Source organism: Ambystoma mexicanum, chromosome 3q (genome assembly GCF_040938575.1).
Source record: "Ambystoma mexicanum isolate Mex_15411 chromosome 3q, UKY_AmexF1_1, whole genome shotgun sequence".
NCBI classification, from domain to species: domain Eukaryota; kingdom Metazoa; phylum Chordata; class Amphibia; order Caudata; family Ambystomatidae; genus Ambystoma; species Ambystoma mexicanum.
This window is the reverse complement of record NC_090926.1, coordinates 607,962,445-607,990,265: the sequence shown is the minus strand read 5'-3', so window position 1 is coordinate 607,990,265 and position 27,821 is coordinate 607,962,445. Positions and strand designations below refer to the sequence as shown.

Sequence of the window (27,821 nt, the reverse complement as noted above, 5' to 3'; positions counted from 1 at the left end):
TAGATTATTGTGCTTACACTGTATTTTCTTGTCATGAAAGACTCGAGTTGAAAGTGTAAATAAAAGCTGAATCTGTAACAAAGTTATTAACATATGCAAATGTATGCATAATTTACATGTTACAATATGCCCTTTTGTGTATGTGGTCTGTGGTTCCCCACTGAATATATATCTGGAGCCGTTGGTATGAAAAAGAAAACACATTACAACTAAAAATGTATATCTTCTGGACACAATAAATGCATTTTCTTCTGGTGCACATTTGGTTATCCAATTGTTGCTTCAATTTCATGTGCACCATACCTCTTGTATCAACAGAACCATCTGCTGTGTTTAAATAAAGAATCTTTTTAATAGGCTGATTTAGTGAAACAGATTGACAATCTTCAAGAGGCCTCATTAATCTACCATGGTTGGAGGTTAGTGTTGGCATGCATTCTAGAAATACACTTACTGATCTACCAAACACTGAACTTGTTGACTTCCAGTCAGCTTACAAATACAAGGATATGGATTTGGGCTGAATCTACAAATCGAAGGCACATGGAGTGCCTTTGTTTGTAATGTGGAAACAAAGCATTTGTCTTCCAGTAAACACAGATGTGCCATTAGTATTTTTAATGACTTCATCAAAGTAACTCGAATGGGGTCTGGAATTCCTGATTTCAAGAAAGCTGACACTTGCCCAGACATACAGTTACAGGGGAACCACATTTCACAGAATGTACAAGCTATGTGCGATATATTTAGTTCAATGTAATGGAAATGTGATTTTTGCATTGCTTTTTTAATCATAATGGCAATCTGATATGTGTGTTTTGTTCATAAGTAAACTCTATCTCTCATGTGATTTGTAATAACTTTCTGTGCATTATTTATTTGCAGAATACTAACATTCAAACTGTATAATTCTGCATGTTCCCTTTTACATGACAGCATAAATTCAGAAGATCATTTTTGTTACCAAATTTCTTTTTAGTAAAACCTGAAAAATAAGCATGATTTCTCTGCTTAATTGGTCTTGTTAAATTTAACATTAATTATATGATATTTCAATGCAAAGTCATTCTGAGTTTACATTATTTAATATGGAGCATTACATTCAATTAAAAAATGTCATTCTCTGCAAAGGATTATTCACAGACGGCTTTATACAAAGCAGCACAAATCAGTATTACAAGCTGAAGAAACATTTTGGGAGATCAGAGATTGTGTTCCAACAAATTACACTTTACCCAAGAAATTATGGTTATCTATCTCTATTTTCAATCAGCATATTGGAGCTTTTTGGGGGTAGATATGTAAAGAGACAGATGACATAGACCAAATCATCCCCAACTTCTAGCCCCCCACACGTTCTCCTGTTCGACAGAGTAGAAGTGACTGCAGATGTTAAATTTCAATGGGGCAGAGGAGGGTCCTGTTGAGAGACAAATACAAATGTATAGATGATTTGCATATAATGCATATTTGGATAAAAATGCAAAGAAGAGTTCATTGTAATCCCATAATTGCTTACATCTATGGACTCTGAAAAAGGATCTGCAGTGCAATGCAAGGGAAGAGGAGCCTCTCTTGGAAATATGGGTGAGCATCTGACCGAAGGTATTCCCCCGTCAACCCCACATCATCCTTCCCAAGATCTCCATAGTGTTTTGCCAATCTCTCCTTGTGTAGAGTTGGCATCCCCCAGCCTCCGACAGTTTATTTGTCCACTCTTAATACATTTGCAATTTTTGGTATGGTATGGTAATTTTTTATTTGTAATGAGCCTATACACAAGGCAAGTGTTTCAAGGTGCTCAAGGAGGGAGGGAACAGGGGAGAAAAACAACAGTCATTCAGAGCCCTTGAGGTTCTGAACGATAACCAGTCTGCCCAGGTAGATTAAGTGCATGTAGTACAGTTAACAGTGTAGATAACAACAAATAGGTCTGATGATGATTCTGCAGTTTATTCAAGAGCATAGAGGGGCCACCATGTAGGAGGGGAGACAGGAAGGAAAAGATAGACGATCTTCAATGCGTGGTATGTTCAGATTGTGCAAGTGCACAGACGGTACAGGGGAGGGGGAGGAGGACAAGTGCAGGGGGAGGAACCCAGATGCCCCAGTTGGTCAGAAACTGGGTAAGTGCTGAGAGATGCAATTCTCGGGGGGTAATTGGCCAAATGCAGTAGCAGTGAGGCAAGTGCAGGCCCTGAGACAAGTGCTGGAGGAACCGGCAAGGGTGCTGAGGACCAGTGAGACTCTGAGGTGCTCCTGGGAGCCAGTCAGCATGCTGTGTGTGGAAAGGGAGGGAGAGAGGGATATGTTCAGATATCACCCACACCAAAGAATTCACAAGAGAAGTACCTTTGTTCATGCTCCTGTCAATGCCCTCATTAGCCTATGTTATGCTATGCTATCTGCATGCAAAAAAAGGATTCACAAGTCTGTCTTCACCTGCACCTCTTCGCTCATGTGATCCTGAGTTCTGAGTTTTCCTGTGGTGTCTGCCTTCTTAGCCTGTCCCACTTGTGAGTCACTATTCCTCACCAGCAGCTGAGACTGATCTCATCTATATGGACCGTCTACATTTCTAACCACATTTGAAATGGGTTTTAGGGCCCTTCTCCACATGATATACAGTCTGCAAGAATCATACTTTTTTACACCCAGAAATACTTCATTTTATCTGTGGGAATGTTATTCTAGATGGAGACAAAGATGATTATGTTTACACTTCCATATTTTTTAGAGGCCAAATATTAAGTTATTCTCAAAGTTGAGGAGATAACTGCATTGAAAGGAAATATATGCCATATTCATGGGCTAATTTATTATTTTACAAAGTACACAAATCTTAGAGGATATGAGTGGCATATCATAATTGGTGAGATTTTGTGCTTGGCGTCATCTAGAATTAGGCTGGGTTGACTCGAATGCTCTAATGCCACAGACTCGTTATTGGCCAACACCGAGACTACACAACCATGGTTGGATGAAGTATGATTTGTGTTGAGATTGTAAATAAAAACACTGAGAGCCGGATCTGTATGTTCTAGCATGGCCCAAGTGCATGTGACATTTGGACTGAGAATGAACACTAAGTTCAGTTAGCTGTGCATGCTCAGATTAAGATTGCTGTGCTGCATTATGTAATTGGATGTTAGTACCACCTAACAAGTTTACCAAAAACAGTGATTAAGGGTCTTACAAGTGGTCACTTCTGCAAAGAGAGAATTTTTGATGCATTGGAAACCAATAGAGGGAAGATTTCAGGACATGATCGGTTTGGTCGGGAGGAAGTATTGTACAAGGTGAACGGTGCTCAGAAGAAATGTGGGCACATATGCTCAAGCATTGCTGGATTCTACGCTTCTAGCACGTATTTGGAGTATGTTGGTGTGTAAGACCCTATCCCTCCCCGTGCATGCTCCCAATTCGTTCCCCAAGTCACATGTTCCCTGGCATTGAAATCTGGCAAGTACCGTTTAGAAGATGAATAAGTACGTGTTAGAAGCTTCACTATAATGCACACGCTCCAAGTGAATTAAGGTTGTAGCTGCAGAACAGTTAATCTTATTTTTTTTAACAATTCCATCTACCTATGAAAACCCTCCAAAAATAGAAACCCGATAAAAATTGAATTTTAAAAAGTTGTTTTGTAAGGAGATAACTTAAGAACAAAACCTCTTCTTATGCCCTAATATCTGAGTGTGGTAGGCATATTGAGAATTAAAGTGAGTTTTTCAGTCTGTGGCATGGCATTTTGTACTCGAATATGGGGCATGGCCAACATGATGCCTGTTCATACATGATCAAGGTGGGGGCAAGTTTTCTTACAGCAGCATTGCATGTTTTACTGGCATTAAGGGCGCAGTCAACATAATGAGTGTGCTTACGTTGTGGGTGGAGGCATTTGTGCAGCAAAACAATTAAATGGGTCCTAACTGTAGCATTGTATGTTTACTGGTGTTAAAGACAACACCATCATGAAGAGCATTCTTGATGCATGAGCTGGGAAAGCATTTGTTCAGCAGCAATAACTTGTGTATTTCCTATAGGAGGAGATTTATACTGGTATTAATGGCAAAAACCAACAAGAGAATGTTTGCACGTGGGGATTCTGGCCTATACTGGCAAATCCAGAATGAATGGTGTCATTGTTTTGCATAATATCACTGGCTACGTGCAGAGTTGGCTCGTACATTTGGGTGTGAGGACTCGGGAGCTAGGTACAGACCCCCTTTTTTATGATCATCATGCATATTGCACATGTGTGGTGGTTCAGGTCAGCCTATAATGTGGTATAGACTGTGCTTTGTTGCTGTGGTTGGGGGCCCTCAGAATGACTCATAGGTGTGTCCCCACATTGTGTGTTATACCACTGCAGCACTCATAAGCCACCTTAAATAGTCTTAAATTTGGGTGGATCTCAACTCGAGTTAATGTTACTACGTTTTGTTTGTCAGCATCAAATAAAAGGTAGTGTTTCCACTTTCTCCTCTGTGCTGGTGTCGAGCAATAAAAATACGCTAAACAAACAAAGGGTTTAATCAGTCGGGGTTTTTCGTGTTGACTTTCAAGTTTGAACTTCTCCCTTCTCTCGTTTCCGGATGGGCTCTATTCCGGGGCCTGGAGGCCGTGGACACCACCTCCCTGCCAACAGCTGATAGGTAAACCCTCAGGTCAAATTATGGGCCTGCACACGATGCGCACATGGCGCTCATCGTTATCTGCATTTTTGCCGCAATCCCGACTAAGAAATTATAAAATTAATGAAATGCTTATTCCACTGCTCCTACGTTCTACAGCAACGTTTGATTGTGACATTATGTGCCTAGTAACATTATTTCATGCCCCCCAAGCAGGCCCTTCCAACAGGACTGTTGCCTTTTCTGCACAGTGATGGCCCGACTGTCCCTCGCCTGCTCACTTGTGATTGGTCCAATGTATGCCTCTTCTGGACCAATCAGGCGAAGCGGCAGGTGAATGTCAGCCCCCTCCAAGGCCCGCGGTGTAGGCTCCTGTCTGCTCCCTGTCCGCTGAATCTTCTATTTAGATGTCCCCCCTGCTGTATGTCAGTGCCTGTATGCCTGAATCTTGTATTTGGATGCCCCCCTGCTGTATGTAAGTGCCTGTATGCTTGAATATTGTATTTAGATGTCCCCCCCTGCTGTATGTCAGTGCATGTATGCCTGAATCTTGTATTTAGATGTTCCCCCTGCTGTTTGTAAGTGACTGTGTGCCTGAATCTTATATTTAGATGTCTCCCCTGCTGCATATCAGTGCCTGTATGCCTGAATCTTGTATTTAGATGCCTCCCTGCTGTATGTAAGTGCCTGTATGCCTGAATCTTTTGTTTAAATGTCCCCATGCTGTATGTAAGTGCCTGTATGTCCGAATCTTGTATTTAGATGTCCCCCGTGCTGTATGTCAGTGCCTATATGCTTGAATCCTGTATCTTGCTGTCCCCCCTCTTAAGGCATCCCTCACTTGCAATCCCTCCTCTGCTTCAACAATCCCGCCCTGTCCGAAGTCAGAGTCTGATTGTCCCATTATGGTGGTACCATCTCTGCCTTGTTGCTGATGCTTTGAATTTACTTTTTGACTTATGTTGGTACACCCATCTTGAATCTCGTCGTTCTCATGATGGACTTCTCTGAAGCATCACATAATCATGGTGGCCCTGAATCATGTTGTGCCCAACAATGACTTAGAATTTTGGCTTGCACTTGCTGGACTCTTGCAACATAAGGGGTTCAGTATTGACCTCTGCAACTTGTCAGGGCTCACTCCATCTGCTTGTTTGCTATGTAACATTGTTTTTCGCCAATGTTGCCTCTTTGTCACCTCACTCACTGTTTCTCAGTCTTCTCTTCCTCTCCCTTGTCTGCACCTTCTCTCCTCTCTCCCCTCCCCTCACCATATTCTATGTACTTGCTCTATCAGAATTGCTGTTTGGCCTAATACAATAGTGGCTTGTCTGTTCCTCTCTTTCCCCCCTCCCTTCCTTTTCCTCAACTATTGTCATTCCCCTTGCACTATCAAAAATGTCATCAGGCCTATTACGATAGTTGCTTGTCTGTTCCTCTCCACCCCCTCCCGTTCCCTTACCTATTGTTATTCCCCTTGCACTATCAGAAATGTCGTCAGGCCTAGTACGATAGTTGCTTGTTTGTTCCTCTCCCCCTTCCCCTCTCTTTCCCTTACCTATTGTCATTCCCTTGCAATTATCAGAAATGGTGTTAGGCCTAGTACGATAGTTATTCTCTGTCTCATCTCCTTCCACCCCACTCCCTCGCTTCCCATAATCATTGTCAAAGCTCTTGCACTATCTGAAATCTCATCAGGCCTAGTACAATAGTTAATTTCCCATTCTTAATGTCTCAAGGCATTGAATGATACTGTATTTTCCCTTGCTCCCTCCCTTGCCTTGTAGCGCTTTGAAACACATTGTGTATAGACGCTATACAAATAAACTATCATTCATTCATAATACTCCACACCCAATGATGCCCCCAAACAGTGGCAAAGTATGTAAAATCCAAAAGAAATGCAATTCATTCATTCAATTCCAGACAAAACATTCGGGAGACCTTTTCCCCTAAATGTTATAATAGGAATTACAGAAAACTTTCCAAATCTGGCATCCCCCCGTATCATTTGGGTTGATAGAGCTATGGCAAGTGACTTGAGATTTATGCAGTTTCGAAACAACAGAAAACCCCAAATAAATGAAGCTTTCTACTCGTTCCAAAAGCTCCTTTTGTTCATATCACCAAAAAGAGGTCAATCTTTTCTTTGATGTACATTGCATGACTTTAGTTTTTTGTGTATTAATCTTCAGGGAGTGGTCAGCCACAAAGACACAAAAAGCTTTTAAAGTTCTGTGGTATCAAAAATAAGAGAATCATCCACGTAACTTATCCAATTAACTCTCAGATGACTCATTTTCGGGGAGGCTAATGTGGGTGGTAGATTAGCAGATACTCACCAGTATCCAATATGCAGAGAACTCCCCTGCATGTCAGAATTTTCCTGGAAAGAGTTCCATCACAATTAAGTCTCACCTGTACCACTGTATGTTCGTGGAGACCAACAATACGTCGCAACAGACCGTAAGGTAACCCCCATCTCTGCAATTAGTCCCATAATACATTTCTATTAACAGCATCAAAAGCTGCAGAGATGTCGATTGTGGCAATACAAACTGGAGCATGAGCAGATATTAATACACAACCATTTAAAGAAAGTGCTCATTTGCTTTCTGAAGCCAACCTGCCATTTTTGTAATTGGCCACTTTCTAAGGTCCATCTTTCCAAATTTTCCAACAGTAACAAAGAAATAAAAATACTTTTACTGGGCCTCCTTCCAGATCTACTCGGATTCGGAACGTCATAGAGCCTTTGCTTAGTATATTTCTCTATCTGTCACAGCTCCCGTGGCTTGGGGCCCTTGGGGCATACCAATATAGTCTTCTGACAGGCACCCTGGGATAGGATGTCCCTACCATAATGCTGGGCAGTCATTTATGTCCTGACCTTTACATCTCACCTGCTCTTATATAGTTATCAAAGAACATCTCACCAATTGATGATCACTCCACTCATCCCTATTTTCCCCCTGATGAGTTACCACCATTGCCTTCGCCCTCTACACATCCCAGCTCCTCTGCTACCCCTGCACTGTGCCTGAAACCGCTTTACTGTCTTGCCTCTGTATTGTGCTCTGTTGCTTCTCAGCAAGGTTCGCTCTTTATTAATCCCATACAAGTATACACTGTTCATTGTACTCAATGGGCAGGAGCAGGTGTAAACCACTGCCAACATTATGCTTTCATTCTTAACGCAAGGTCAGCTAAAGCCATTGAGCCCCGTGGCGACATCGTCTGGTCTAGATCTGCCAGAGAACCCCTTTGGGGCATTTGTGAAAGAGTGAATGCCCTGAGATGTGGGGACCCACAGTCTTGTGGATTTCCATCCTGCAGTGAATCCACGTTGACCTATCTGTCTGCTGACTCTCCATTGGGGCTGCTATATTTGGAAAGGTAGGTTTGTTCGCCAAGTGTTATATTTGTGTTCTGCCCAGTACCATTATACTGCCCAAAGTGTGATGAAGGAAAGTGGGGTAGGTACAGTATTCTATAAAGTATATATGTTCCAGGAGTAGTGTAGAAATGTGAGGGAAGAGGGGGTGTAGGTGATGTTACTAAAATAGTAACAGTGTTCTGTCCGAAATGGTGGAATGTGGCGGTTAACACTCACTTACCACGTGTTCTGTGCTCATGCATTATCTTTTGCCCATAACTTGGACTTGGCACACTCGTTTCAACTTTTTTGTGTACATTATTCTGTTGTTATTCGGTCGAAGTGATTGAATTAGTGCCTGCAGTCATTTAAAAAACATTTTTCAATGAGGACCGAGATGTTTCACTTGAGAGTGGTGATGATGCCATTGGACGTTCAGGGTTTATTATTGAATATAATCCTTTTTAAGATGTTCATGAAGCTCAGACAGAGAGAGCACCCACCTGCATCTGGGGGCTGTACAGTAAAATGGGTTAGGACGAAATTACCTAAGTAGAAAAGTCCTAAAACCAAAGGTCAGACCCCCATTTTTTGCATATGTATATGTGGGGGGGGGTAAAGTTAATACAAATGTATAGGTGTAAGGTTGGGGAGGGCTGTGGAGGGTGTCGCCCCACATATATAAATTGCGGAAAAAAAAGAAATATAAAAAAAAAACAGACTTTTGGTGGTCGGACTTTTCTACATAGTAATTTCACGCAGATCCAAGTAAAACATGTACAGTAACATCTTCGGATACATACAAACATCCTTGATGGGTGTGTCAGACTGCCAATTAGGCTGATCCAAGCCCTGGTTCAGATCAAGCCATTGGCTGCATGCAACTGCCTGCCATCTTCTCTCCCTTTCCCCACCTCTTGCCTCATCAAACTGAAGAAGAAGGCTGAATTGAGACAATTAGAGGATAAAAAAAAGCAGCATTAAAAATAGAATTCAATGGGTAATGATCATACACCTGGAGGACACAAATATGCCTGGAACACTTTTCAAGACACAATGAGGGGGGAATGAGAATCATTGGTAAGAAAAGGGTGGACATTCCAGATGTTTTGAACTTGGAAATGGCTGAAAAGAAAAAGAGAAGAAATTTGAAAGTAGATGGAAACTGGGTGATATGGAATGATGTGAAGGTAGAAAGTAGAGAGAGAAACATGCATGGTCTCCCCAAATAAAAAAAATACTGACAGCCCAATTTACAAGAGCACATTTCAAAGAATCGCGCATCTAACAAAGCTTAAGATGCCCGATACATTGCAAATCGGCCGACTGTGTTCTTTATTTGAGAAGTTAAAATGTGTACTGCATCGGGGACCCTATTTCGGAAGCCAATTCAATGAATGAACAATGGTAATATAAAACAGACTCTTTATTGAATGAGGAGTGCATATTGATGGAATATCAAACACAATTCCTAACAGTACACCACACTTTATTAAAATTAAAAAAAACAATAGAAACATCTTTAAAATATTTTGCACAGTCTTCAGATCTGCTTTTCTGCCTACTGCTCACATTCCTTTCCCTGTTGACAAAACAAAAATATATTATTATTTAAGAGTAGCAGAAAGACAATGCGATGTATTCCTGTACTGTTCATATATTTGGTAAATTATTTGTACACTTTGGAAATGCACTGGTATTCACATACAGAGTGGGCAATCATGAAATGCATTAATGATATCAGATAGATTGCTTGCACAAATCATACTGCAGGACTGAGCAAAATGGCGACGAGCATGGTCTAGCACCATACCTACATATGTGTAGGTCTTTTCTATACAGCTGACGGCCTTTAGGGAGTCAATTCTAGTGGTCGGTCTCTATATACTCCCTCTCCAACCCCTGGAAAGCCGCAACAGAAATATCTCTGATTGCAGCAATTAAAATAACTTTACATGTGATGGGATCTATATTCACGTGCAATAACTGTGCCCTAGGCATGCTGGAATACGTCTGAAGATACTTTTCATCACCCCCATTCAGGGTCGGATTGGCCCCATGGCCTTTCGGCCCGTGGCCTGGCCGAAATCATCCCTGGGAAGTGGGGGCCGGTTTCTGGCCATGCCTGGGCAGGTTTGGAAAAAAAACTATTGAAAAAAAAAATATTTGTTTTTCCAAATTTTTTTTTTTAAAAGCCTTTCATCCATCTTAGGTTGATAAATGAGTACCAACACAGGTTGGGTGATATTGTATGCATATTTGTTCTATAAAAACGAGCTTAAGCGTAAGTGCTATACAATAACATATTATAATTTGGCCTTGCACGTCTGCTTGGATTCACAGTAATTTAGTGTACTTAGGTACAATGCTATTTGATGCCACTTCCTGTTTTGTCAAGGGGTGAAAGATCGTGTTTCATCGCTTCCCGGAATGTCACTTTGGGGTGGGGGTCACATGACAACACTTCTGGTGATGTCATCAGAGGTCATGGGTTGTGAGGCAAGGGGTGGGCCACTTTTTTGGGTGATCGGGCCTATTTCTTGTCCCAGTCCGATCCTGCCCCCATTCTGGGTGATTTAAATGATTTTATTTCACTTTACTCTTTCATTGATTTGGAAACGTTTGATCCAGAGAGCCATGGGTAGAGGGGTGACTTAATTGAAACGAAACATGGCTAACTGCACTTTCAGGGCTTGGTCGATTTGTTTTTTTGTGTGTTTCAGGCTCAAGGCTGGGCTCACACTAAACACATATTTCGATTTCTAGTCCGGAAATATTTAAGTAATTATTCTAGAGTGGACGGGCCTGGTGCTGCACACTGAAAATATAAATGCCTTCTCTGTCTAGCACAAGTGAGCAGCACTGATACAAAGATATACGTTTTCTTGTGTAATTGAATAGTGCAGATATCTTGCAAAGACCAGGACACCTGAATCCAAATGTGACTTAGTTGAGGGATTGGCGAGCTACCAAAAGAACCACAAGTATTTTCATTCAACAGTCTCCTGTCACGTTTTACAGGTTTTGGGCAAGACTGTTAGCACTTTGCAAAGTTACAATCTCTGCAGCTATTCTTAAAGAATACAGGAGTTTCCCAGTTCATATCAATACAACATATCTGCCTAAGTAACAGCCAACACAACTGGTAGACTCTGATATTTGGAAATGTCCATGTGCATAGCACACTGTGGCAGAAATACCTAATACAGCTCTACAGAATTTTGCAAACTGCCTCCCAATAGACCCCTCTGAACAAACATTGCAGAAGTATCAAACACCAAGCAAATATATCATTGTGTCTGTTACACAAATGCTCATAACTTTGAGCATCTAGCGTTTTAGCTGTAGCTGAAAAAATGTTGTATTAACCACCCGAAGCGAAAACCATATCTCATATATTAAAAAATTTAGCCAAAGTGACATGTGCAACCCAATAAAGTGACTCGTGCAAAATTGACCTACTCTGCCGGTTTTTAATTATTATAAAAGAACACCTTTGAGCTCACGAATTTTCAATGAACCAAGATATCAATAATTCCGAGATCTATGTATTGATACAATTTATTTTAAGATAGCCACTCCATTGTGGCTTCAGTATGGTCTTAGTCCATTAATGTCAAGCTCTTTTAATATTGCATCCAACACGCTAACCACCCAACCTGTTTCGCTCTTTCTACAGCTGTCGAAATATTGTGGGAACTTCTTCGGGAGATTTCTACCATCGAAATAGCGTTAGCAGTTTAAAACAACTTTTGACACTGTTTTTTCAATATATTCACTCTGCAATTCTATGTTCTCAATATTCATGATCAAGTCCTCTCTGAATTTGCCACCAATCTGAGCTTTATATAGTACTGTAGTGTTAATTGCCTATTGATTAGACCATCACTGGTCCTTCTATCAGACTACTCAAGATAATCCAATCAGAATGAGGCTCCAGAACATCCTTAATGGAGAAACTCTATTTCCTTTTAGGGCACATTCAATGTGTCCCCGTGTTGATTAGTATAATCATGTTTTAATCATGAAATTGATGGTTTACGACATTTACAGTGAGTGTCCAAGAAGCTGTCAATATAACTAATCTCTTAACCGAGGGAACCACCGTGAGATACACACTCTTCTGGAAGAATGGGATCCCTCCAGACAAAAGACTTGCCTTTGCCAGCACAGGTGTCCTACTCTAGAAGGCCTCGGAAAAAAAGCAGATTCCTAGTCTAAAGGGTTGGCCGCTGGGAAACACAAAACCTTCTGAGATGATGGGATCATCTGTGCTGAGTGTATGACCTTGAGTGTGGAGTCCACAAGAGGTTGGTGGTGTATAACGCCTATAGGACTGTCTTACGCCAGTTAGCCCAGAAAATGCTTGTAGTTGGGCACCTTGGAGTGAAGAAATCCCAAGTAAGGTTGTCGTTTCACTTCTATCGACCCACGATTGGGAGTTGAAACAGAGGGCTACTGTAAATCATATTTACACCTGGCAAACCTCAGGTAAGGTGCGTGGGAAGTTCCAATGGCCCATTTGTTGCATCTGGTAGTTGGGGTACCCTGTAAAAGGATGGCCTCAACTTAGGTGGTCGCTCCTGAACCTTCTTCACTACATCCTCAAGAAACAGATTCTTTTCTGGCTGTGTTGGACTGTGCCATCAGATATCCTGCCGATGAGAACTATCACTGCCGGATCAATGGTCAGGGTGATCCTCATGCAACATGGCCACCATGGAAATGGAAGCAAGGCTTCACACGGAGCCCCTCTTCCATTTCCATTTTATTAAGTGTAGGATTTTCCAAAGAGGTTGTCTCAAGCATAAAATCTTGTCATTTTAGAATTAGCTTTATGGGTGGGTGGGCTCTGTTAAGTCACCAAGTGATGGTCCTTAGGTGAGGTGTGAGGCCAGGCCTCAGAAGAAACTTTAGTAAGGTTACCTTTGGCTGTGAAGAGCAGTGAAACAGTGTCTCATGTGCAATTTGATCAGCTACACAGTTATATGGCATTACACTATTATTTAGCCACAATCACACATGTTAAGGGCTGTAGTGTTGGTAACTTCAGGGCCCAAAGCCACCCGGTACGGTCCTCGGAATTCGTGATTATGGCTATTAGCACCCTGGATAACATCCTGAGGTGCTAATAGCAATATATTTCTTTGAAACAAAAAGTTGTGGCAATCACATGATGCATTGTTTCAAAGAAACACTCATGCAACATGGCCACAATGGAAATGGAAGCAAGGCTTCAAGCGGAGCCCCTCTTCCATTTGCATGGCAGCCAGCAGACATGAGAGGAGGGGCATATTTCTGCTGCAACTCCTATATATAGGTGGGGGGAGTCGGAGTGATATAGGAATGGGAGAAAAATGGGGCCTTCAGGCACAGGGAGGGAAGATGGCAGGATGGGCGTGAGCAGCTGTGACATTTCTCAGTAAGTAGGCTTATTCTGTGAGGTTCAGTCTGTGTTCTGAGCAATCTAGTTGGCTCCAGAACCCGCCCCAGGTGCTAATTGGTGAGAAAAACCTGGCTTGCAGCGGGTCCTACCTGGAACAGCCTGGCTTCCATGTTAATCGCATGAGTGCAGTGCGAGATTTAAATTCATGCAGGCAGTACAGTTGCCAGTAGGTTTGGCTGGGTCATGTAGTGTTGTCCTGTAAACAGGATGTATTGTTCTAGTTGTTGGGAATGAGGGTGGGGGTGAGGAACGTGGCATGACATAGGGACAGGGATTTGGGAGGAGGCACGCCAAGATTAAAGGCGTGTCTACCCATCCCTCCATGTCGAACACTATATTGTAGGAAGGAGCGCCGTGTGGGCTGACGGTAAAGCTCATTGGAGGTCCCACTGAGCAACACCTCAACAGGTCAATTTTTTTAAAAGCAGTATAGAACAGGGGTGCTAGTGCATGTGAAAAAAAAGCGAGTACCCAATGGAGGACAACTCTCTGAAAAAAACATGGCTGCTACGGAAGCAAGAGAAGGTGGTTCCGAAAAGAGAAGGATGAAGCGGCAGCTACATGTGGAAAATGTATTCGGGATAATGGGGCCACTGGGGTGAGTGGGAGTAAGGATGCGAGAGGAAACCGAGGGGAATGAACGTGCACCATCGATCGAATCTTGGAATGCGGCTGCAGCACTGCTGGGTAATGCCTGCAGATCAGGCTGTCTAATTCAATGGTATTCGTGTCATATCATTAAATGAATGCCTCATTTAAATTGGAGCCAGCATGGGGTGGGATGCTGAGTATAGACCTGCACCCTCATTTCATGCAGTATACCCACAACTTGAATGGAAAAGGCCAACATATACACCACAACACATATTTAATGTCAGTATAATCAAAAAGTTAATCTCTGTGGAAATATGGATGAATTAAAGGGCAGCGTTTCAAAGTGTTTTTGTTACCGTTATTCCAAAATCACGATGTTTTGTCCTCAGTTTATTAAGTTGAGACTCTGCCAAATCAGCGCGTTCCTCAGCCTGGTCCAGGTCATGCTGCATCTTTCGAAATTTAGACAAGTGCATATCTGCTTGTTGTTCCTGAAAGATATAAATACAGCTATGACTTTATGATACGGTATGATATTTTATTTATATCGCGCTCATACACAAGTGTTTCAGAGCACGACCAAGCAAAGGGAGGGGAACAAGGGAGAAACAAAAACAACAATCTTACAAGGCCCAGTGACATTAAGAACGCGCAAGTGCATGGAAAAGAGAAAAGGGGGAAAGTGCGTCGAAGGGGGAGAAGTGGAAAGTGCAGAACAGAATAAATAATAAATACAACAAATAAATAAATAAATAAATAAATAAAGACAGTGACAAGTGGTAGTGCAGCCAGCAAGTTGCAAGTGCATGATTAGTCAGATAAGGTATATCTGATAATTGCAGAAGAAAAATGGAGGACTGTATAGGTACAAGGGGTGGCCCGGAGGCAGTGCAGGAGGGAGGCAGGGTGAGCAGGTACCTGGCCCCGAAAGACAGAGGGTGGCCAGGTGCACGGTGCCAAGAGAGAAAACCAGATCAGCAGGGGAGAAGATGGGGCAAAGGCAGAGGCGAAGAGGAAGGTCTTGAGGTGCTTCCGGAACCGGAAATGGTTCTCCTCAAGTTGAAAAAAAACACATAATTCATCCTAATTTATCAAAACATGTATTTATTAGTAAATTCTCAATAAGTATTCCGTGAAATGCTATTGAACTTTATCAAACCATCTTTTTAAACCACTAAATTAGCACTTCAGTATCATCCACCATCATTGTTCATGGGGATAGCCTTATTCACCACCAATTTGTGGGGATTGTTAATAAGTTGGTATGTATATTTAGCTCCACGTATGTATATTCCTGGGCAATCTACAAGGGCTGATTACATATTTGCCAGCGTAATAAAGGTTTTTTGATACGTTTTCTTTGGTGCAAAGATTAGCATTTTAGATTCCTCTACATTACTATTTAGAGAGTTTTCAGCTGTATATTTCTCTAAAGCCTGCATCTTTCTTTGAAGCCCTATTGGAGTTTTATCCAGCAGGACTACATTGTCCACATACAGCAGCCATGATATTGTTACTGTCCTAGTTTGGGGGGAATTCATTTATTTGGGTGAAGTAGTTCCCTAGATCACTTATAAAGAAATGAAAAAAGTGCTGGTGCTAACATGCAGCCCTGCTTTAGGCCTCGATATGTGGAATCAGTCCTATTAGTAATCCTTCCTTATTTAACTTGACCTGTAGGTATGTCTCTCAGTATAATTGTATAATCAAATTCAAGATGTAATGTGGGCAACCTGTCTCCTTCATTTTGTTCCACAATTGTTCTCTAGGTATCGAATACAACGCTAGCTTGATATTTATACATGCTACATAAACTGGCTGACTTGTTTGGGTGCTCTCTTTCTTTATAGATGACAGTATTAAAAGATTTTGGGCAGCTCCAATCCCTGATACAAAGCCGGATTGGCAAATGTCAAAATGAGAGTTTTCAGTTATACATTTCATTAAGTTTTTTAACAACAGGCACGCACACAGTTTTCCAGGTGAGGCCAAGCAAGGCTATTGGACGGTAGTTTAGCAGGTTATTTCTATCTCATTTTTTGAAGATCAGAATTATAACTGAATGCTTCCATGTTGAAGGAATTTCTTTCTCATGTATCTATGGTTGCCCATCATTCTGGGTGGGTTTTGAACATTAGATTAGTTAGCCCATCTGCACCTGGGGCCCGTGAGGTACTTTGATTTCTAATTTCATATAAGATATCTTACTCATTGATGACCAACTTCTATGGATCATCTATTGATGTATATGTTGTATGAGGTTGGCTCTGTACCAAAATAAACTTTCTGCTCTTCTTCCTGAATTGAGTTTATCATTAGCGGAAGGGGTAGGCCGTTTGAGACCAACTTCAAAAGTGACCATATTTGTGCACTTGTTTTGGCCTTTATGGCAAATAGCATAGCATCTCCATCTTGTTGGAGCATCTTTTGTTTAGGCATTTTTGCCCAATTTCTATATTATTGTTTTTTTAGCAAGAGCCATTTAAGTTTTATATTTCCTTTAAGTAAGGTCCAACTTTCTTTCCTCAGTTTCAGCTTCCTACATTTTACTTCCGGGTCAATGCTTGTGTATGCTTGAAAACAGTTTGATTATCCAGTGAGTTTTTTTGTGTAAATAAATTTAGAACCCCTACATAATTCTCTTCTTGTACATCATTATTTACTTGATATTGTTTTTTGGTCATTAAATAACCCTTTAATTTTTCCAGTCTGAATTATGTTCATTTTAATCTATTTCTTTCTGATTCAATCTCCACTTTATGATTATAGGAGGTTCTCGTAGGGAGGGGAATTAATTGTTCCCAATTTAATGTTAAGATTTCATGACCACTTGAATGCTGGAAAGATGCTCAAAAATCTATTATTTCATTAAACAGACCTCTAGAGATGAATATATAGTCAATTATGGCTTTGTGAGAGGAGTGTCTCCATGTTGGTTGTAGCGGTATATCCCCTTTGAAGGCTCCATTTAACATTATGAAGCCCCTACTACACATTATCTGCAACCATTGCTGTGCTCTGGAAGACATCATATTATTTCCTACAACAATGCAATTAATATTCAAATCACCCGCTATAAGAACTGTACCTACACTAACATCCACTTGGCAGAGATCCAGCATAGCCTCTACAGCTCTTATGAAATGGTTGTCTTTAATCGCTTGCGGATTCCAATATAGATTTAATAAAGCATACTGCTTTCTTGGACAATCCTTAATTTGAGAGCTATAGAGTCTTGTGAGTTAAATAAAAGGATTTGGGACTTGCCAAGATTCCAGGGTTAGTCCTGAATCGAATTTACAGGCCATTAGTAAACCGACTGAAGGCCTCCCTTTTTTACCCTTGATAGGCAGAACCTAGCAAAGTGCATGATTTTCCTTAGCTGGAGACTCCCAAAGCCATGTTTACTGAAAAAAGACTGTGTCTGCCTCAGTCATGTTATTATTCCTTTGTGACAACAGGTGCATGAAGCCTGTGGTGTTGCATGAGGTTAAACATAGCCTCTTTATTGTTGGAGAGTGTTGGCATCATTGTGTGAGCCATCTCTTGGATTCCCAAAAACACCTTGTAGCCATGACCAATCAGTATGGTCACCAGTAGGCGGGGGATGTACAATAGCCACTTCCCTTACTAAATTTCCCTGCTCTCCTTGACAGGAGATATGCAAAGGTAACTATTCGGAACAAGTGTTCTTGGCTCGAGGAGTCCTGGTCTGTGAGTTTAGATATGCTGATTATTGTTCCAGTATTCCTTTTCTAAATTAAATCTTGTCTCTATGAAATGGTGCTTTGCTGTCCATTAAGCTTATCTAACCAATTTAGATGGAACCACTAGTTGGACTTTGTCCAGAGTATTGTGATCAAGAAATTGTACCTGGGCTATGTCTCTAGATCAAATTGATTACAATCACGGTATTGTGCCCATAATTGTTAGGACATTAGTTTTGTTGGGATATGGATCACCTCTTTGTCTGTCTTTCATAAGTAAGTATAGAGAGAAGTAGTCATCTCTTTGTTGGTTCCTTCCTTGGGTCAGAGGTTTCCTGTTTTTAATTATGGAGGGTTTTAATACCCTCTATTTTTTCCATCATGTTTTTCTCTTTGGGAATCAGAGCTACGAGTTCTTCTCATATTCCCCTCCCTTTGAATCTCTCTCCCTTAACAAGGGGTGTAGTCTAAATGTTCTCTTGGCTTCTCCTGGTCTTGTAAGGTGTAATGTCTTCCTGAATATGAGACTTATCTTTCTCTTTGGATAACTCTGGTTTGTTAGTAATGAGTGTCCCTAAGAGTATTACAATCACTACCTGTGGCCACCTTCGTGGGTGAGCTGATATTGAGTAAGTAGAAAGATTACACAAATCCTCATCAATTGATGAGTTGTGTATTGCTTTAGTTTTCCCTGATGTTAATTGCTGTTCCGAGGCAGAGAGCTTTGATTCTATCTCTGCCCCATTTAAACTGGTATTCTCTGCTTCTATATCTACATCCTCTGAATTCTTATTTTTAATTTTTATTTTATTTATTTTTTTGCCTAGTTTTATGAACCCCTGATTTTGAGTAGGGGGAGTAAGTGCTGCTAAAACTTTCTTGAACTAAAATGTGTTGATTTATCAACAAGGGCTGATTTTTAGGCTTCTTGACATTCTGATCTGCCTTTATTTTTTTACGCCTCTTTTTGTTTCTAAATATTTGAAAAAAGGGCTCCTCTACATCCAAGTTATGCTGATCCATTAATTCCAGCATATTATGGTTATCTGAGGTATGAGGTGACCGGACCATATCCTGGGAGGATAGCTCAGCTGCAACATGCTCACCTTGGAAACAAGACGACACACAGCAACACAGGTTCGATCCCCGGGTCCACACTTAGAAACCTCTGGGTATTAAGCACGTTATAAATACACAAGTCATATTCCTGTAATAATACCTCAATGCCCCCGGGCTGTGTGCGCTTTAAAAATGCTAAAAAAATGAAATATCCGAGGGCTATGCCTTCAATGGGAATCTATTCCCTTTTCTCCCTCATTAGAGATCACTTTTGTTTGGATCACCTCAGATGTTATGATGTGTGGCAATACTATTAATATACTTTTATCAACATTACTATTTCCTTGATGCCCATTTTGTTCCAAGGTTTGGACAGGAGACATCTGCTTAATTAATTTTTCAAGTTCTTCTACTTTTTCTTAGTGATTTTAATAACAGTGTCTGATTTTCTGATTTGTTTTTTTTTCTCCATTGCTTCACATTTTTGGTTAGGACCAGAATGCCATTATACATGGCGGTTAGTGTGATTTCAAGCAAGGGAGACCCCTGGGGGCTCAAACCAAACAACCGTCTTGGAGTATGATTTACAAAGGAAACTGCAGAGGTTGATGAGGAGCTAATATTTTAATTTAGCGACTCAGGATACATAATAGGGGAGCCTGATGCATTTATTTGGATAGCCATCTCTGGTTCTCGTATTTGTATTTCTTGAACCAATATTATTTCACTTTAGGATGTAATGTCTATTGTGATTCCTTTATTGATTAAGGATTTATTCTGGTCCTGCATGATTATTGATTCTTGATCTTTCTTTAATGGTTTGTCTGGAATTTGTGTGGGCTGGGTATATAGTAAGGGTATTTCTGAAGATTGGTCAAAATTAACGTGGGCCTCCGTTGTAGAAAACAGCCCTGTTTGAATATCCTTATGCAATTCTATATTCTGATCCATCAGATGCATTGGATCGGTAGGTGTAGTAGCATTGACCTTTCACTCAATTTGACTGGCTTCCTCCACCATGGCCAACATCTGGGATTTCATCGAGATTTATTAGGAGTGAACCCTAGTCTCTTTTGTTATTATTTTCCTGTTCTTGTTTGTGAGGGTAGACAGGAGCCAACTCCATTACATTACAGACCAGAGGCTGTTTCTTTTGACCATCTTTAGTCACACAATAGGATCTGAAATCCATTACTACCTCTCTGCTGACTAATTCCAATGATTATTTCTTTCTTTTCCCTATATTTTTTTGCATGAGAGCAGGACCAGCTGGATTTTGGATTGAGCCTTGTTTTATTTTCCGTGGCATCGATGTTTTAAGTGCATAGGCATATGACATACAAGAGTCTCCTTTAGCCAAGATTTCGTGCCTTATGCACAAGTCGGCTCAAAGGCTCAACGGCCCGCAGTCACTCACCAAACACCCTACTGTCAGCTGAAAGGCTCAATGGCCAGCAGTCACTGACCAAAACAACCGGCGGTGGGCTCAAAGGCTCCATGGCCCGCATTCCCTGACCAAACACCCTGCTATCGGCTCAATGGCCCACAGTAACCAACCAAACACCCTGCTGTCGTCTCCAAGGCTCTGAGGCCTGCAGCCACCGACCATAATGATATACCCGGCTCAAGGGCCTCGAAGCCCACAGACACCAGACATATGTAGAAACATTTTGAATATAGGAGGGTAAGTACAATTAAAACCCCAGCAAAATGAATCCTAGGCGTAGAGTAGTCAGTTTCTCAACTTTTGATCTCCACCAGGTTTCTCAATGAGGGGCAGACTAGCCGCAGAGAGTAGAGAGCATCGAGCACTCGACTGACTCAGACTGCTCTGACTGCCTCTCTTTGGCTCTCTGTGTCGCTACGTGACAGGCAGGGGATTTTGTTTGTCAACGCCCCTCCACAGATAGTAACAACAAACTGCAGCACAATTAGAGGGTCCTGCTCTGACTGCCTTTCAATGCCTCTCTGTGCCTCTTCGATTGCAGGCAGGGGAGTTTGTTTGTTAATTCCGCCTCCACAGCTAGAAAGTAACAACAAACTGCAGCACCATGAGGGGGTCCTGCTCTGATTGCCTTTCTTTGCCTCCCCGTGCCGCGGCATGCAGGGGATTTTGTTTGTCAACGGCGCCTCCACAGCTAGAAAGTAAAAACAATCATTTGCAGATCACCCTTACATGAGCAGAATTACCTGCATCATTTTATATTATATATTTTTTTAGCCTAAGCCTTTCAAACCTGTTCTAGATGGCATTCTGTCATACTTGTTCCATTCCCCTCAAGATTAAGATATGCAAAGCTAGACCAAGGCCCAAACAACTGAGAGCATGTAAAAACAGTTTATGTATATAGAATTGTAAAGTTACATACTCTCAGCATTGCCCTAAAAATGTCACCTGGACGGTTATTGAGATCACCTTCTAGTGCTCAAGCAATTAATATTTCATCTAGAAACAACTAGATGCTTGCTCAACAAAGAGATAGAATGGCACAGTTTGTCAGTAGGTAAGAAAACAGACTATACCAAGAGGGGAACAATAATTTCAGAAAATCCAATCATCAGTAATGTCTGTCTGTTGACTTAAGATCACTTCATAACCACTGCTGACATGACTTCCTTATGGTGAACAGGATCCATGTATTTCACACAATAATATGAGAATGCTGACACTATCTCTCCTTCATTCCCTGCTTTGGATAATAGAAATTCCACTACAATATCAAAACTTGCAGTGTACCCTCTGCAGATATAGCAGATGCAAGTGGAGGAGAACATGATGGGCACACATGATTCTGTACAAAGACATTAGTGATGTGCCTTCTGAATGACATGTTTGACTTGAATCATAGATGATTTCAATAGACACAGCATAATAGTATTAGCTGTCTTGGAAGTGTTCAAGTCTAGTTATTTTGCAGACAAGAACAGAAAAATATTACTAGGATGGTGCTGGTAGCAGACAGTCGACACTCAGAGAAGCCGAAACACAGCACTGGTCATTGGGCCGACTCTCGCCAGATCCGAGATCCAGCACCATATGTGTAGCCGGATCTCGGCATCTGGGCAGAGTCAGCCAACCCAAACCCCTGCTCTGCACTGGGGAGAAGGGAAAAAAAAGCGCCCACGAGCAAACTGTAACTTCCTCAGGTGACCCCATGCAAGAGGTCACAAGATGAAGTTACAGTCCTCAGTCACGACGCGATCCTCAGCCACAACCGGGTTTATTTATTTATTTATGCAATGTTTGTCAGATACATGCAGCCAGATTATTAATTTATTTATGCAATGTTTGTCGGATAAATGTATCCGACAAACACTGCATACATAAATAAATACATATACAGGTATCCGACAAACATTACATACATAAATACGCCTATTAACATCACACACGATGCAGCCACCCAACTGCTTTCATAAATAGAAAAAGAAAATAATATAAGCAGTATTAGCAAGTCAGAGAAGGCATCCAACCCCTAGTAGGAATATATCTATTCATTTGTGTGCTTCATATTATATGTCAACATTTTGTTTGCCACTGAATATTTTAGGACCAAAAACAAACTACGGAAAGTTATTCCTTCATTTTGTTCTTGTTTAATGTCGTACAGAAACATGGTGTTTCGAGGTTTTGAGAAAAGGCAATGATATCCTTTTACCAAATAATCGAGTTTGTGTGATACAATGGGTAAAATACAAATAAAATAATTCAGTGATCTTAGTGTATGAAAAATGTTGCAAATAAAGCCGAAACTGGTAAACAACAGCACTTTTGAGAACGTAAGAACCAAAAGGGACTAAAAAAAGAAAAAACACTCAGGATCCCCATTGTGGGAGGGTTTATACCAGGACTCCAATGAAACCTAGTCTTAATATACCAGGGTTCTAATTCTGCAAGTGTCCAGTGTATGCCAGGCACTGATCCTTCAAACGTTCTGATAAAGCCTGGGTTATAGTAAGGCTAGGGTTCTGATTATGTGACGTCACTTTTCATGTAGAGGCTCTCTTCATGCCGTTGCCGTGTTCAAACAGGGATCAGATTCACATAGAAGCCCTGTCCTTGCTGAGACCCTTATCATTTGAGGCTTTTATTGCGCCCGGGCTCTGAGTTTGGCTGGGCATTGTTCATGGCCATGATTTTAAATTGGCATGGTTTTCATTATACCCAGCATCTCGTTATCCCAGGGCACAGGTTATGCTATGCCCGGTTTTAGAATCCTATGTTATTTTGTGAGGCTGCCTTCAGAGTTGAAATACCTGAATTTATCAGAAAGATAAACTCATTCCCTGTAGAACAGCATGTTACCATCCAAGGTGCTACCATTATCATTTATAAACATAATCTTGATGTTCAGAAGTTAAGTGACCAACTGTGGGTCGAGGATGCATGGGTTATTGTCCCAGTTTCTCAATCAGCGCACACTGCGTGATCCAGGATGCATGGGTTATTGTTCCAGTTTCTCAATCAGCGCACACTGCGTGATCCAGGATGCATGGGCTATTGTCCCAGTCACTTAATCAGCGCATACTGCGTGATCCAGGATGCATGGGTTATTGCCCCAGTGTCACTATCAGCGTAGACTGCTTGATCCAGGAAGCATGAGTTAGTGTCCCAGTTTCTCAATCCATGCACACTGCGTGATCCAGGAGGAATCGCATCATGTCCTTATCTGACAAAGTTCGGGGGATTAGAAACTTATGTTTGTACATATGTATACATGTATGTGCATATGTATATATGAGATTCATCAAATGCAAACCTAGCTGGGAAGCAATGGAGCACTGGATGCAGGGGTAGCAGAGGAGCTGGGATGTGAAGGAGGAGCAGTGGGGTGGTGGAGATTATGAAGGCGAGCAGTAGGGTTTAATGGAGGGAAGAGTGATTTTTCTTTGCAGACTGAGGTCTTCAGGCCCTCCCTGAAGTTCAGAGAGTGCCAGTCTATCTGCATTGGAAACATGTTCCACGTACAGAATCCATAGATGGAAACCCCCCGTTTCCTGTTGTGAGCATGATGCATGCTGGAAGGGTTAGCCCGTGCAGCCTCCTGAGATTGTGGGTGCTGATTTCAAATTGTGTTAATCCTGTGATGAGGCGTGCTGCAAATTGCAATGGCTTTGAGAGGGGCAAAGGCGGTGTCTAGGACTCCAGTGAGTAGTTCATTGCTTCTGTACATGGTGGAGATGACCAGAGCCTCCACTACTCTTTCGAAACCTGGGAAACGTATGTAAGACCTGACCTGGCAGAAGCGCACAGGTTGGTAGCTGGCTCCTTGGGTATACTTATTGCTGAGTGTTTTGAAAAATGGGTCACTGTTGATGGTAATGCCAATAGATTTTGCACTTGCTGAGAGTTGAGTCATGAATCTGTTGGGTTTCATGTTAGTCAATCGACTCTGGAATTCCCCTCATTGCCAAATGTCAATTACCTCCCACCTAAAATAACTAAACTGGACTAATTATGTAGCCAGATTTATGCAGAACCAGCACTTAAAGCCCTCCCGTAGAGGGCAACTGAAAACAACAAAGACACCTTAGTGCTAAGAAAACCGCATCAACCTGGTTTCCACACTCACTTCTTCTTTTTTAACTTCGTTTATTTTAAATCAAGGCAGGATGGCAAATATACAAATCATGACATATCACAAGCAATGCGTATTCAAGTTCTTCGATCCCCAGTCCTCATTTCCCCCATCAGGCTTCCTCCTTCCCACTTCCCTCTGGCCTCTCCCCCCCTCATGTTCAGAGGCAGAATTTTCTTTCTGGGTTGTCCAGTTCGCCCCTTAGCATCTATGTGTCTTCTCCCGGGTCCTCTTGGTGTTTCAAGATCCATCGGGCCCTGGTCGGTTTGTAGGTCTGGGCGGGGAAGCGCTGGTCGTATTCCAGCACTGGGCTCCAAACATTCTGAAAGCGGTGGAGCGTTCCCGCCTGTGCTGCCGTGACCTTCTTCGCGATCAAGAAGTCCCAGAGTTTAGACCACCATTGGGCTATGTGAGGTCCTTCTGGGGATTTCCAGGCCCTAGCCAACACTGTTTACCCCGCCAGAAGGCAGTGTGTCAATAGTTTAGACTTGGTCCCGGAGCGCGGGTAAATCGCGGGGATCGGGGCCCCCAGCAGGACTGGTTCAGGTTCCAGAGGAATCGCCGTTCCTGTAATTTGTGCGATGGTCTCTAGGCATGTCCTCCAGAACTGTCGTATCTTTGGGCAAGCCCACCACATGTGGAAGAAAGAGCCTGGGTGACCACATCCCCTCCAGCAGGCATGATCCACCTGTGGGTTCATGTGGTGAAGTCGAAGGGGTGGGTAATACCACTGGAGGAGCACCTTGTACACACATTCCCTATTGGTAACGCACGTGGAGGAGGTATGCGTTCTGGTCCAGATGTCCACCCAGGTTTGGTCCTCGACCGGATGGCCCAGGTCCGCCTCCCATTGAGCTATGCAGCGGGTCTTTGTGGACAGGAAGTCCCTTAAGAAGCGCCTATATAGGGTGGATATCCTGCCCCGGGTTGGAAGGTCCCCCAGTGTCAGCTACAGGGCGGTGGGCGGGCAACTTCTCCTTACATTGGGCGAGGGTGAGGGGTGTCCCTCCCATACATAGCTGGTCTATGGTCTCTAGCCCGCCCTCTATCCAGTTCCGGGAATTGCGGGGGTCTGCTCCGGGTGAGAAGGATGGGTTATGGAAGACCGGGGAGCGTGGGCTCAGTCCTCTGGGCACTCCCTTCTGCTTTAGAGCCCAGTCCCAGGAGCTAAGGGTGTGTTTAGTTGATAGGAGGAGGTCTCCCCAGTGTGTTCTAAGGGGGGGTGGAATGTGTGGCAGAAATCTCAAGGGTAAAGGTGTTTGTGATTGTTCCAGCTCTACCCACCTGGGGCGGTTTGTTATGGTCTGCCATGCCTGAAATTGTGCTAGTTGTGCTGCCACACTGTAGGCCCTCAAGTCCGGGACCCCCAGACCTCCTAGCTTGGAGCCCCCCAGCATCGTTTTGAGAGGGATTCTCGCTCTCTTACCTTTCCAGATGAATTTCAGCATTTTCCTTTGGATGTCCTTAAGGGTTGGTGTGGGGATCGCTACTGGGAGGGAGGCACAGGCGTATAGGAACCTCGGCAGTAGGTTCATCTTGCATGCTGTGATGCGCCCCAGCAGTGAGATCTCTTGGGTCTCCCATCGTTTCAAGATGCCGGGGGAAGTTGGCTTTGTATGTGTCTCTTGAGTTAGCCGGGATGTGGACCCCTAGGTAGGGGATGGCATACTTCACCCATGTCATCGGGCACATCGTCGTCAGTGGCTCCCATTCTGCTGGAGTGAGCCCGATGCCCATGGCCGAGGATTTGTCAAAGTTTATAGTGAAGCCGGAGACCTCACCATAGGTGGTAAGTTCTCGTATTGCCTGTTTCAATGATGATTGGGCTTCTGAGATCGTGAGTAGGACATCGTCCGCATATAGGGCGATTTTATGTTGGTTGGGGCCGTCCTGCAGCCCTTTAATTCGATCGTTTCCCCTAATCCTTTGGGCCAAAGGCTCCATGGTGAGAGCGAAGAGTAAGGGTGATAGCGGGCAGCCCTGCCGGGTTCCGCATGATAGGGGGATCAGAGCTGAGCTGTGCCCATTAATTCTTAGACTCGTACTTGGGCTCTTATAGTTGGCCAGCACCATTGTCTGAAAAGTTGACCCGAAGCCGAAGGCCTCTAGGGTGAGTTTCATAAAGGGCCAATCTACTCGATTAAATGCCTTGGCTGCGTCCAGAGCCACTAAAACCAGTTTTTGGGAGTTCCGAGAGGCGAGGTCCACCAGGTCCAGGGTTCTTCGTATGTTGTCTCCCGCTGATCGATGGAGGATGAAGCCTGCTTGGTCGGGATGAATGATCTTCGGGAGAATGCGATTCAGGCGGTTTGCCAGGATTTTTGAATATATATTTGCATCAATGTTTAAGAGTGCTATCGGTCTGTATGAAGCTAGACTCCTTGGGTCCTTTCCCGGTTTGGGCAGGAGGATGGTGGTTGATTCCTGCATCGATGGGGTGACCGCGCCTGTGTCTCTGAAGGAGTTGAACAGGGTCACCAGATGGGGGGTCAGTTGTGGCCTGAAAAGTTTATAGAATCTGGTCGAAAAGCCGTCCGGGCCTGGGGCTCGTGTTTTAAGCGACTTGATGGCCTCCTTGACCTCCTCCCCCGTGATGGGCTCCTTCAATTCGTCTCTCGTCGTGTTGGCGAGACGGGGAACCGCTGCCTTCCGTAGATATTCCACCTGTTGCGGTCGGTTCCGAGGGGTTGCCTTCATGATTTGGGTCAGGTAGTCTGTCGCGAGCTGTTATTTTTCGGGCTCCGAGTATCGGGTGACCCCCTCAGGATCACGTAGGCCTGCAATCGTGTTTACGCGTCTCCGTTTGGCTAGTTTGGCCACCAGGAACCTGTTTGCTTTGTTGCCCTTCGCGTAATATGATTGTTTGGCTTTTGCCATCATTAGGGCGGTTTGTTCCACGTAGTGGGCTTCAAGCTTCTTCCTCGCTGTTCGCATGATCCGTTGCGTCTTAGGGGACCAGCCTTTTTCTTTGTGGATTGCCTCAGCCTCCCTTAGCTCGTCCTCTAAAGCAATTCGAGTCTGGCGTCTGTTCCGGTGGTAGGCCGCTCCCTGGGCGATGAGGGAGCCCCTGATTACTGCTTTCATGGCGTCCCAGTTATTTGCCAGTGAGGTGTCCGAGGCTGGGTTTTCGTCAAAGAAGTTTTTAATTCATGTCGCGATCTTGTCTCTCGTAGCCATGTCATTGAGAATCGGGTCATACAGAGACCATTTGCGTGGGTTATTGAGATTGGGGTCTTGAACCCGGAGTTCCAAGAACATTGGAGCATGGTCGGACATGGCTCTCGTGCCGATGGAGACCTCTTTGACTGAGGGGAAGGTGTGTGGGGAGATCAGAAATAAGTCAATCCTTGAGAAAGTGCGGTGTACGAACGAGTAGAAGGAGTAGTCTCTTTCGTCGGGGTGAAACACCCGCCACGAGTCTAT

The 27,821-nt window shown here is 43.0% G+C and overlaps 1 protein-coding gene across 1 annotated transcript in view; it reads right to left on the bottom strand.

Annotated features, from left to right (window-relative positions):
* Positions 1-9,421: 9,421 nt before the first annotated feature.
* LOC138582818 (myosin-4-like) overlaps positions 9,422-27,821 on the bottom strand; it is a 196,020-nt gene continuing 177,620 nt past the window's right edge. Inside the window, exons 39-40 of the mRNA XM_069654483.1 lie at positions 14,410-14,544; positions 9,422-9,595 (exon numbers count right to left, since the gene is read on the bottom strand). Of these exons, the coding sequence (XP_069510584.1) occupies positions 9,575-9,595; positions 14,410-14,544 (156 nt within the window). The 3' untranslated portion in view covers positions 9,422-9,574. The remainder of the gene's footprint in view (positions 9,596-14,409; positions 14,545-27,821) is intronic.